Source organism: Lampris incognitus, chromosome 16 (genome assembly GCF_029633865.1).
Source record: "Lampris incognitus isolate fLamInc1 chromosome 16, fLamInc1.hap2, whole genome shotgun sequence".
NCBI lineage: Eukaryota > Metazoa > Chordata > Actinopteri > Lampriformes > Lampridae > Lampris > Lampris incognitus.
In genome coordinates, this window is record NC_079226.1 from 15,727,117 (window position 1) to 15,739,671 (window position 12,555).

The following is a 12,555-nucleotide window of genomic DNA, read 5'->3' on the forward strand; positions in this document are numbered from 1 at the left end:
TTGTTCCCAAAGCCAACGAGACAACAGTTACGCATGTGGAATTTAAGAGGAGTGCCAGCCAAGGCAAGCGCTGCCAAAAACAATTTGGCTCTGGTGAGGGAACTCGTTTTCCCAGAATGCAACAGAAGCAGTGGCAACAGGAAGTGTGTGCAGACTCACCAAACACGGTCATCTCCGGGTCTTTTCTCATGCGGCCTAGTGAAGGATGGGGGTTGAGCCAGACGACAGAGGAATGCATGAGAAACTCTCCCATAGAGATCTCTGTGACCTGAGAGAAGACAGACAGCAGAGAGTTTGGGCGACAGGAAGCGGGGAGAGAGAACGAGAGAGAGAGAGAGAGAGAGAGAGAGAGAGAGAGAGAGAGAGAGAGAGAGAGAGAGCGGACATGGAGGTTAGGGAGAAATAGCGCCAGAGAGAGACAGACGAGGCAGACTTCTGGCTTTTTGCTGGAGTATACAGCTCCGTGAGATACATACTAAATATCCATGTCTGTGAATGGAGTTCCACATATACTACAAACTAGCTGGTCGGATGTGGGGTGCATGCTGATTTCAAAGGTGCACATTCACCTCGTCTGGAAAGCTGTTGATGTTGGGATTCGTGGAGCACAAAGACGCCATCATTTCTCCTTCGCTCTGAATATTCATGCAGTGATGTCTACCGAATCAATATTCAATCAGCATTTAAATGTTTTCCTTCCCTGTGCGTAATACACAGCAGACAAACAAAATAACAAGCCAGAAGAGGCTTTGGTCTGAAGTGTTTATTAACCCCTGTGACTTGGCTGGTCTGATGTGGTTTCAACTGAATGAGCCAAGTACTGAGTAGACTAAATGCAGTTACATGTTACATACACAGCAAAGAGGAGTAACTTGACCAGTATGAGCACACATCTCAGTGCACGTCTTATCTTAATACACTCCACTGGTCGGCAAAAATAATTCCAGCTAAGTATAACATTTTATTGTCCTGAGACGAGTGCTCAGATTACTGTTCTTCTACGGGAAGTCCTGCTGGGCATATCATGTGGTAAGTATGTGCTGTGGAAGTTGTGAGAGTGTCTCTGCACCGGCGTCACTAAGACTAGTTTGCAAGCATTTACTTTGTGATTATAGTATATACAGTGGCTTCAGAAAGTATTCGGACTCCTTCGCTTTTTGCACTTTTGTGTTGGAGATTTAATTTTAAAGGGACACACTTGCCATGTTTGCTCATCAATCTACACCCGATAACCCATAATAACCAAGTGAAAACACGTTTTTCAAAATATTTGAAATTTATTAAAAATCCAAAACTGAAATGTCTCATTTACTGAAGTATTCAGACCCTTTGCTGTGGCACTCCAAACTGTGGTCAGGTGTGTCCTGTTTGCTTAAATTATCCTTGAGACGTGTCTAGAACTTGACTGTAGTCCACCTGTGGCAAACTGAATTGACTGGATATAGTTTAGGAAAGCACACATCCATGTATATAAGTTCCCACAATTCACAATGCATGTCAGCCCAAAAGCCAAGCCTTGGAGTCCAAGGAACTCTCTATACACCTCCGTGATAAAATAGTGATGAGGCATAGATCAGGGCGAGGGTGTAAAACCATTTCTAAAGCTTTGAGTGTTCCCAGGAGAACAGTGGCCTCAATAATTGTAAAATGGAGGACGTTTAGAACCACCAGGACTCTTCCTAGAGTTGGCTGTCAGGCCAAACTGAATAACCGGGCAAGAAGGGTCTTGGTCAGGAAGGTGACCAAGAACTCAATGGTCACTCTAACAGAGCTTCACAAGTCCTCTGCAGAGATGGGAGAACCTGCCGGAAGGACGACCATCTCAGCAGCACTCCTTCAATCAGGCCTTTATGGTAGAGTGGCCAGACAGAAGCCACTCTTGAGTGAAAGGCATGTAAGAGCCCACTTGGAGTTTGCCAAATGTCATTTAAAGGACTCAAAGCATGAGGGAAAAGATTCTCTGGTCTAATGAGACAAAAACAACTCTCTGAGCAGAACACCAGGCACTGCTCATCACCTGGCTAATATCATCCCTACGGTGAAGCATGTTGGTGGTAGTGTCATGCTATGGGGGTGCTTCTCAGCGGCAGGGACAGGGAAACTGGTCAGAACTGAGGGAAACACGAATGCAGAAAAATACAGAGGTCCTTTAAGAAAGCCTACTCCAGGGGCACCCTGGTAGAGTGCGTAACACATAAGGCTAAGTCCTTACTGCAGCAGCCTGGGTTCGAATATAGCCCGAGCCCTTTACTGCATGTCATCCCCTCTCTCTCCCCTGCCTTTCCTGTCTCTATCTCTGCTATCACTATCCAAAAAAAGGCAGAAAATGCAACAACAAAAAAAAGAGAGAGAGAGAACCTACTCCAGAGTGCACAGAACCTCAGACTGGGGCAACGGTTCACCTTTCAGCACGACATTGACTCGAAGCATACAGCCAAAACAATGCTGGAGTGGCTTCAGGACAAGTCTCTGAGTGTCCTTGAGTGTCCCAGCCAAAGCCCAGACTTTAACGCCATAGAACATCCGTGGAGAGACCTGAAGATAGAAATTCACAGATGCTTCCCATCCAATCTGATGGAGCTTGAGATGATCTGCTAGGAAGAATGAGATAAACTGCCCAAATCCAGGTGTGCAAAGCTTGTAGAGACTTACCAAAGAAGACCGAAGCTGTAATTGCTGCCAGAGGGGCTTCTACAAAGTACTGAATTAAGGATCTCAATACTTGTGTAAGTGAGAGGTTTCAGTTTATTTTTAGTAAATTTGCAAAAAAAAATTCAAAACTTGTTTTCACTTCGTCGTTATGGGTTATTGAGTGTAGATTGATGGGCAAAAATGGCAATTTTATCCATTTAAAATTAAATTTGCAACACAAAGTACAAAAAGCGAAAAGGTCTGAATTCTTTCTGAAGTAACTATATCTACCCACCTCTCTGTCGTGACCAGTCTGCTCAGCAACTAGCAGGTCAAACACAGAGCCATAGTCCTCGTAGATCTTCTGCATCTCGTTGATGTGGCTTGCAACCTTCTCCATGGCTTTGAGGGCCTCTGTTGAAACAAGGGCAGGAGGAGAGAGTAGAGGAAGTTAACAGCCTGTGTATGTGAGCAAGTTTTCATTAGACTAAAATGTTGTTTTTCCCTTAAATATTAAAGTAGAACAGATTGAGGTATGTATGTTAACGTTATGTTAGCCAAACTGAAACTGAATGGGATTTTCACAGATCAAATGTAAACATTTTGAGAGTTTATTTCTTGGCCTGAAAATGGTTGCTATGCATCAATTCAAAACTGTTAAGGGCTCTTTGTCGCTTTCAATTTTTTTTTCTTTTGTTGTGCGGATGTGTCAAGTCCAGATGACACACAGTTCTGGTCACAGTGTGAAGCTGACCACTGCAATAAGTGCTTCAGAAGATCTAACAGTCAAGTGAGCTTGTTTGTGTGTGTGTGTGCATATGCTTTTCAGCTTACCAGTGAGATGGATGTGCTCCTCGCTGTCTGCGTCAGTGAGAGAGACCAGTTCCCTCAGCAGTAAGGGGTACTTAAGCACCCTCTGTACCGGTTTAATCAGGTACGACTCCAGGGTGGACGAGTGCTGCTTGGTGGGGTTCCTCGCATCCAGAAATTCCTTGAAGGCTCGGTCCGTCTTGGCTAAAAACAGAAGACACACATGGAGTCAAATGTGTCATCTTGAACAACCATCATTTATGGTCTTTGTGCCCTCCCCACATGTCCTTTCACTGACCTCATTAATTAGGTATTAATGAGGAGGTGGTGAGACAGAAAGATGTGACTATATATTAAACCCAGTCACTTCAGTTCGGTAACCTAGAATGAATTTAGTTCATTCAGTGTGAGATACAACACTGCATCCCAATACATCATCCCGGTGCAATAGCGAGTCTCCAGTAGGGGGCCTCTCCTCACCTTGACATGACCAATGTTGTCCAACTGCAGGACGGTGGACACAGGACCACATGCGCCCTGCAGTGACATGAGTCTAGACCTCTGCTCGCACCATCATTAAACTCAACAAGCCACCACTGATAACCACGCTGATGCTGAGATAAGGTCCTTGCGAGTTGCCAAGGGCAAAAATTAAGCTTTGTAATGTGTAAAACATCACGCTGCTGTTGGGCGAACCTTAGGTAAGGCTGAATCAACACTGTGGTGTGAAAGCACGGGTATCACACCTTTTCAAGACACTCTCCAGTCTTATTTTAAGAGGATGACATTTCCCCGAGCTGTGCAGCCACCCTGTTTGCAGCACGCCAGCTGAGCGGGGCCATTAAAGTATTAGTCATTACACTCCCTGCCACAGACAGGCACCCGCATTGACACCTCCCAGAGTAATTGGCAGGTAATTAATGAGTTGCCAATTAAACAGAGGAACTCAGTAAAGTAAGGGCAACTGGCACGATGGGAAGAGGAAGGTGGAAGGCTTCGGCACATAATCACTTAAAGGGATGGCAAAAAAGTGCAGAGATTCTGTGCCGTGTGCTTGCCTCAGCTGGTTCTGACCAGACTGTGCTAAGTTGTTTTGCAGCATGCAGTCAGTCTGTACACAGCATAACCATCGGCACGTTATAACAGGCTGTTCTTAGCTGTACAGTGCAGATTAGCATGCTACACTATGCTCTATGATTGTCCCCCCGTGGATCAACTGCAGTAACACACACAGCATTTTGCTCTTACTGTGTCTGAAATTAGGCTTGAAAGACAGAGGAGTACTTCAGACAAGGACATGAACCCATATGTCCTTGCTGCCTTGAGTCCAGCTTCTTTTTCCAATCATAGCTATCTGGAACCATTTTGTGCCGGTTTTGTGCTGCCACAGACTGACAAGTTGGTGAATCTTAAGTGAATCTATTTATAAACCACGCTTTAAAGCAACCCAAGTGGATCCAAGTGTTGTGCAATTCAAAAAGAAAGAAAGAAAAGAAAAGCAGAGGTTATCTAAAATAAGATATCTGACACAAACGGGCAGCTTGACGAGACTTAAAAGGCCCGACAGCAGAACTGAATTTCAAGGTGGGACCCAAAACAATTATAGATAGTAGGGCAGCTCTAATAGGAAGGGGAAGGCTGTTCCAGAGGTCAGGGGTCACGACTGCAATAGCCTGGTTCACTTTAACCGTAAATATGAGGTTGTGGCGGCCTTCTCAAACGTGACTTTCAAATGTAAAACAGCGCAGCCAGCTCAATAAAAGTAGACCCTCTCTTCTCCCTGTAATACAACCAATCCCCTGCTTGCTTTGTGGTTCATTGCACGTGATTCTACTCTGGTGAATTTGGGTCGATCAGATCTTTCATCCACCCCTATCAAAACGAACCTTCTTAAGATTCTTTTTTTTAATGGGAAAGGTTCCTGAGTAGCATCAGTGAGGCTAGCCTCTCAACAGAGATATTTTACTTCAGACGTGTTCTGGTTGCCATTGTTCAATGCAATTCATCAACAGCCAGGACAACACAAATCTAGTTATTACTCAGTTTACATTTTGATGTTCCTTTGCTTTAGTTGACAGTCAAGAGGTGAGGGATGACACGTGCAGTCTGAGCACAGCTTTAACTTAGTGCTGAATATGAAATTAGCATGTTCATTCATTCATTCATTCATCATCAGCCACTTCTCCGGGGTTGGGTCGCGGTGGCAGCAAGCTAAGTAGGGCACTCCAGACGTTCCTCTCCCCAGCAACGCCCTCCAGCTCCTCCCGGGGGATTCCAAGGTGTTCCCAGGCCAGACTGGGCATGTAGTCCCTCCAGCGAGTTCTGGGTCTACCCCGGGGTCTCCTCCCTGTTGGCCGTGCCCGGTAAACCTCCAAAGGAAGGCGCCCAGGAGGCATCCTAATCAGATGCCCGAACCATCTCAACTGGCTCCTTTCGATGCGAAGGAGCAGCAGCTCTACTCCGAGCTCCCTCCGGATGTCCGAGCTTCTCACCCTATCTCTAAGGCTGAGCCCAGACATCCTACAGAGGAAACTCATTTCAGCCGTTTGTATCCACGATCTCATCCTTTCGGTCACTACCCCAAGCTCATGACCATAGGTGAGGGTTGGAACGAAGATTGACTGAAATGAACATGTGGAGAATCTAATTTCATCAAGCATTTGTTGACATTTAGGAATTTGTGCCAGCTCAAGTGTAAAGTGGACTCTAAGGCTAGCTGCAGTAAAGTGGCACCCCTTTACTTCACATTCACCAGCTGTCTGACTTCACCCAGTTAGATGTTTACGTTTGTACATAATTGATGGCAAGCCTTGAATGTAGACTGTCGCTAGGAAGGTGACTGTGATGCAATGCAGGTGCAAGAACACCATATTCAGCAGGGATGTGGTATGGTTTGAATCAAGTGTATGTCTGCATAAAAATGGATTTCCTCCATGGCAGTTTTGAGCTCGCAGGTGGCGAGCGTGTGAATGCCGCGTTTACCGTACCTCTTTCCAGGACCTTCTGGACCTTGATGTGGTTGGCACAGAAGCCGCTGTAGAGCTTGAAGTGGTCGGCATAGTAGAGGAACGAACCCCCCAGAGAGAACAGCAGCTTCTGTAAACAGGAGGGGGGTGGGGTGTCAGAGAAACAGAAATAGATGGAGCATTGAAGCGAGGAGGAAACCAGACATGGAGAGAGAGAGAGAGGTGTGAACATGTCAAGTCCTGACCTGACCACTCTCTTCCCCGTCTCTTGGGAGAGATTTCAAACGCCATCTCCGTCCTCTAGGTGGCCTGGTCACTGACTACACAAGCTTTCACCAGCATACAATTAAACCAGTCAACTGCTTGCTGGATCAATAGACCCCACACGTTGTCATGTTGGGCCTATAAAACAGCCTGTCATGCTGCCGTCACAACCCTTCAGTTACTGATAAGCTAAAAGAACACAACACACCGTCCACTGGAACACTGACCAAACTCAACCACGTTCAGAAGAACATACAGGACGTTAAATGTCTGCTTCTACCTCAGGCCAGGCTGTGTAATGATGAGGGATTATCATAAAAACCATTGTATTTTTTTTTCTTTATTAATCATGCACTTGAAATCTTGATTGATTTCCAGTAATTTATTCAGCACCTATTTGCTATGCACCTCAGGCTATGGGCACACTGGCACTGGTGAATAAGGATGGGTACCGTTCAGGTTTTAACACGGTACTACTACTCTTACAGATACTGCTTATCGAGCCAGTACTTCCAACAGTACTCTTAGCTATTCTTTTTGTTATTGTTTTTTTTTTAAGCGAAAAACAGAAAAAGCAAATTAAGAACAGAATTAACATTTTATTTTCTCATATCTGTGCAGAGCTTTAATCATGAAGCCATGTTTGTATAATTTAGTGAACTCGGTGTGGGCTGCAGGCTGCTGGCATACAGAACATACCTGAGGTGGATGGGGAAGCGAGGGATGAACTACGAGCTAGACAGTCCAAAACGGTGCATTTCTCTGCCTGTATTTGATGCACTTTCACCAGATGTTTACAAGTCACGCAAAAGACTTGTTGCACTTGTGGCGACGAGCACCGTCAGCATCGACTCTCGTGACGTATAACCAGATTTCTGACCATGTAGTTCTCGCTCTGCCATTGCCACTAAGAGCAGGCTCTGTGTGTGTGTGTGTGTGTGTGTGTGTTAACGTCAGAGCTTGTCAATACTACGGCTTTTTAATAATTTAATACCCATTCAATACCGGGTTTTGGTACACATCCCTATTGGTGAAAGCAACATTTCAGGGCAAATTCAATTCACATCAATGCATTCGACACGACAAGGGAATTTACTTGTGGGTACGCCTCAGTTCCTTCCAGCTGAGTTCAGATTTTGTGAGGTTTGACATGTGAATTCACACCGTCGACCAATAACAGTGCTGCTCTGAAAGTGTTGACCTCTGACAGGGCGGTCACCAGAGTAAAGAGAAGCAGCTATCATTTTAGAAGTGTATATAACCACCCCATTAAATACTACTGTGCTCTGCCAAAATATAACTTGCTCCACAAAAAAATAGGCCGCAAGGTTTGCAGTCAGATGTGAAGCTGATGGTAGAGGGTTTAACCATGTTTCATTAATTTATTTGTGTGAAGTGTTTTCTGTCACCAAGCTTCCCGTCCGGTCTATTTTGATGGGGAACTAAACGAATTTCACTCCGCCGGTGTCTGGTGTGACCGCAGCCTTAGCCTTAAGACACACAGCATCCACCATAACCGCAGCTAAAAACTGTAAAATGTACAGACAACCCATCACAAAGTACTCAGTGTGTGTTTGTGGACGGGAGCCCGCATGAATGTGTGTGTGTGTGTGTGTGTGTGTGTGCATGTTTATCTGCTGGACACTGTATCTCACCTTGAACTGTCCGGGGGTCTCCAGGATGCTGAAATCAGGTGAGGAGGCGATCCTCTCCTCCAGGGTCTGCAGGAAGACCCTCTGGAAGTCCAGCATCTCTGGCAAGCTACCAAACAGACTCTCCATCTGGGAAGAGGGAGGGGAGAGAAAGAGGAGGGGAACAGATGTGGAAGGCAGGGGTCAGAGTGGGAAGGAGGTGGAGAGAGCAGAGGATGTAGGGAGAAGGGGAGAGGGAGAGGAAACGACATGAAGGTGGAGAGGACAGAGGGAGAGAGGGTGAGAAGACAGGGGGCAGAGGAAGAAGGAGAGGAGAGCCAATAGATGGCAGGTCATTCATAACAGTCAGTCATTCAGACACCCAGGGGCGCTATAAAACCACCCCCATGGGTCATCTCTAACAGAGGCACTTGGGGACAAGCTGGGGTTCTGCTGGCCTTGCAACACACATGAACGCACACATGAGGATGCAAGCGCTTATCATTTCTTTCTGCTTCTCTCTCGCTTGCTCTCTTTCTGTCTTGCACACACACAACACACATGCACGCACACACTTCCCTTCATTAAAAGCTGTTCAGAGACCAACGTGTCCTTGTCCACTTGTCCACTTTGTGCCTGGACATGTCCAAGTGTCTCATAATGGGCGTTTAATTTGCCCCGGCGCTCAGCGGCCTATCGACTTGTGTATCTTGGGGAGAGACGTGCTGTGTTTGAGGTCACACTTGGTGCAGTTCTGCACAGGGGGCTGAAAAGTGCTACACTAAGGTCGTTAGCATTCTGCGGCTACAGCCATATGTTGCCACAGGAACAGCTGGAGGAGTGCACTCAGACTGCAGATCTCTGCCAGGCGTACGTACTATCCCCCCTTCTCCAGGGCTCAAACTTGGTGACAACCACCCCTTTTTTTTCGCTTACCCGGAGAAGGGAAACGCACGCATACATACACGGACAGGAAAAACAGTGTTTTTCCAGCCATTACAAGACTTCTGCACAGCACCCAAGTCGACTGAACGGGAAATATGGAAAAAATCTATCTACATCTCCCCGCCAGTCAGATAACTACTAGTTTTGGGTAAACTCAAGCTGTTATTTTCTTTCTTTTCTTTTCTTACTTTATTGATCCGCGTGGGGAAATTCTTCCTCTGCATTTAACCCATCCTAGCTGCGTAGCTAGGAAAAGTGGGCAGCCGCCATGTCGCGCCCGGGGACCAACTCCAGTTCATCTTGCCATGCCTTGCTCAGGGGCTCAGACAGGAGTATTAATCCTAACATGCATGTCTTTTTGATGGTGGGGGAAACCGGAGCACCCGGAGAAAACTCACGCAGACACGGGGAGAACATGCAAACTTCACACAGAAAGGACCTGGGATGACCCCCCAAGGTTGGACAACCCCGGGGTTCGAACTCAGGACCTTCTTGCTGTGAGGCGACAGTGCTAACCACTGCGCCACTGTGCCGCCCACAAAAACATTTTGTGCCCAACGTGGGGCAACGTTGAGTCTGTGGTCCGGCAGGTAAATTGGGTTTCCAACCTAACACTGGTGAACAGTGTTGTTATCAATGAGACGTGATGGCATCAAACATGCATTTTGGATGAATGAGCTGCACACACTTTGAGATAACATCATGAAAAAAGAAAACATTCGACATGTCGCTGCCAGATATTGCGTTAATTTTATCAATTACAAATCAAGGTAATTCAGTGGTGCATGAAAGGCTGTAAGGAAAAGTGAAACAGAGTCAACCCTTTTCAGACGCTGAATCCAGAGCGGTCTTCGAGCATGTCAGCTCTCCACAGATGTAAGTCTGAAAAACCTGAACCCTGCTCCACTCTGTCCTTACCGAGCACCCCCATACACAAGATTTCTTTGAGGGGGGGGGGGGTTTCACCCGTTTTCTCCCCCAATTGTATCTGGCCAATTACCCCACTCTTCTGAGCCGTCCCGGTCTCTGCTCCACCCCCTCTGCCGATCCGGGGAGGGCTGCAGCTACCACATGCCTCCTCCCATACATGTGGTGTCGCCAGCCGCTTCTTTTCACCTGACAGTGAAGAGCTTCATCAGGGGGACATAGCGCGTGGGAGGGTCATGCTATTCCCCCCAGTTCCCCCCCCCCCCCACCCCGAACAGGCGCCCCGACCGACCAGAGGAGGCACTAGTGCAGCGACCAGGACACATACCCGACCACATCCGGCTTCCCTCCTGCAGACACGGCCAATTGTGTCTGTGGGGAACGCCCAACCAAGCCGGAGGTAATGCTGGGATTCGAACCAGCGATGCCTGTGTTGGTAGGCAACGGAATAGACTGCCACGCCACCCGGACACCACACAACAAGATTTAACCATTTTCCCTTCAGTTGAGAATATATCTCAGTTGTTCCTCGCCATTAAATTGTACGTACATGATGCAGGGGTTTTCTACCCGGACGTTATTGTAAACAAACCTTGTGATTGGTTCTACGGCACCTCTGCGTGGCGAATCATGTTTGGTTCATCCAGTCTTCCTCCAGTTCTCCTGAGCGGAGATCAGCAGTGAACGATGATTTGCTGGCTTGCGAAATACCATCGACTTCTCGTTTACTTTTAAGACGGACCTGACCGAATACATCACGTTACGGTTTCGACACCGTCGCCACCCAAGCTGACTCAACCGTCGATACGAGTCGCACATGCGCACGGTTGACTCAGATCAGGCAGAGACAGAGAGCAGCGTTGGTCGAGCGAGCTAGGGAGTGAATGAAGAGAGGGAGCGGCGGTGGCGAGGACAAACGTTTCTCGGAGGTTTTGAATCACCGCAACCACGACAGGTTCTTCATCATACAGTCATAACTGTGCACAAAGGATTCAGACCGACAGGTCCAGTAGTTTGTGAAATTAGCCACGCGCACGTGCACGCACACAGACACGACCACACACACACACACACACACACACACACACACGACCACACATATAATCCCCTCCAGGCTACCGCCTGGCGGAGATAACCAAAGACAAAGAGTAATTCCAGGTGTCAGTAAAAAGAACGATCACGCCGGGTTTTATGGCTCTTAGCGGCGGCGGTGGCGGCTGAGGAAGATCCGGAGTGTGAATTTGAATAAAATGTTTAAAGCGTGGGTTTGCTTTAGCGCTCCGTTTTATTGTAACGTCCCTCCAGGAACGCAGAAGGTCATGGGGGGGGGGGGGGGACGCTTATTTGTCCTCCGGCCACTTACACCGGTCATGAGGTGTACGGCCTAGATGGGATTTGTGACACCACCGCTAGCTAATAATAAACTCAGTGTCCCATTAAGATTCACACCTTCCCACAATGCCCTTCTGTGTGCACACACACTGACACACACACACACACACACATACCTCGTCCAGTGTGAGGAAGGTTTCGTTCTGCAGGGGCTTCAGGTAGATCTCAAACAGGCACGTCAGGTCCTGCACATGCACGCACACACACACACACACACACACACACACACACACACACATACACACACACACACAAAAAAAGGGTCAATGACAGTGAATCAAACGGCAATTTCCAACACCATGCCTCAAACCTGCCTGTTAAAAGCTTTCTGATCCCCCTCCAGTCCATCTCTCCTCGTCTCCACGCTGACCCTTCCCTCTCTCTCCTCCCCACGTCTCTTTACCGCCAAGTCCCCCCACGCCCTGACCCTCATTCCTCTACCTCTCCCTGTCTTTGTCCTCCTCCTCCTCCTCCTCCATTGTGGCTGCAGCTCGTCTCGGTATCGGTGGAGATATTCTCATTAGGTTGATTTATGAGCCTGAACAAGTTACCCCCGCCCCCCCTGTCCCCGCCCCCGCCCCCCCGTCCCAACACTGCAACCTAAGGCGCTGTAGCTTAGCCTCCAGCACACTAATGGATACAGCTGTACAGACTGCCACCACAGCAAGGAATACTGGGAAGACCGCCTCTTCCCCAAACTACAAATCACAGGCATGCAAAAGAAAAAGGACTCACACACACACACAAACATACACACAAAGGGGGAAAAAGAAAAGATGAATAAAGAATGAGGGGAAGAGAGATACAGTGTGTGCAAGGGTAGACAAAAAATAAAGAGGGAACGCTGAAAAGAGATGTGTAGCATCATCAGGAAGCTCTGACAGGCGTTAAGAGATGAAGGGGGTAAAATCGTGAGCGTAGCTCTTTAATGTGTGTCAAGTAACAAAAGGTCGGGTCGGCGGTTTAAACGGTACGGGTCGGCTAAATGA

At 47.5% G+C, this 12,555-nt stretch overlaps 1 protein-coding gene across 2 annotated transcripts in view; it reads right to left on the bottom strand.

Moving 5' to 3' along the window:
• tiam2a (TIAM Rac1 associated GEF 2a) overlaps window positions 1-12,555 on the bottom strand; it is a 90,910-nt gene that overhangs the window by 5,492 nt on the left and 72,863 nt on the right. For both annotated transcript variants that reach the window (XM_056295561.1, XM_056295562.1), the window contains 6 exons: window positions 11,683-11,751; window positions 8,327-8,452; window positions 6,429-6,537; window positions 3,466-3,645; window positions 2,927-3,045; window positions 160-268 (listed from right to left, as the gene is read on the bottom strand). In XM_056295561.1, coding sequence (XP_056151536.1) covers window positions 160-268; window positions 2,927-3,045; window positions 3,466-3,645; window positions 6,429-6,537; window positions 8,327-8,452; window positions 11,683-11,751 — 712 coding nt within the window. The remainder of the gene's footprint in view (window positions 1-159; window positions 269-2,926; window positions 3,046-3,465; window positions 3,646-6,428; window positions 6,538-8,326; window positions 8,453-11,682; window positions 11,752-12,555) is intronic.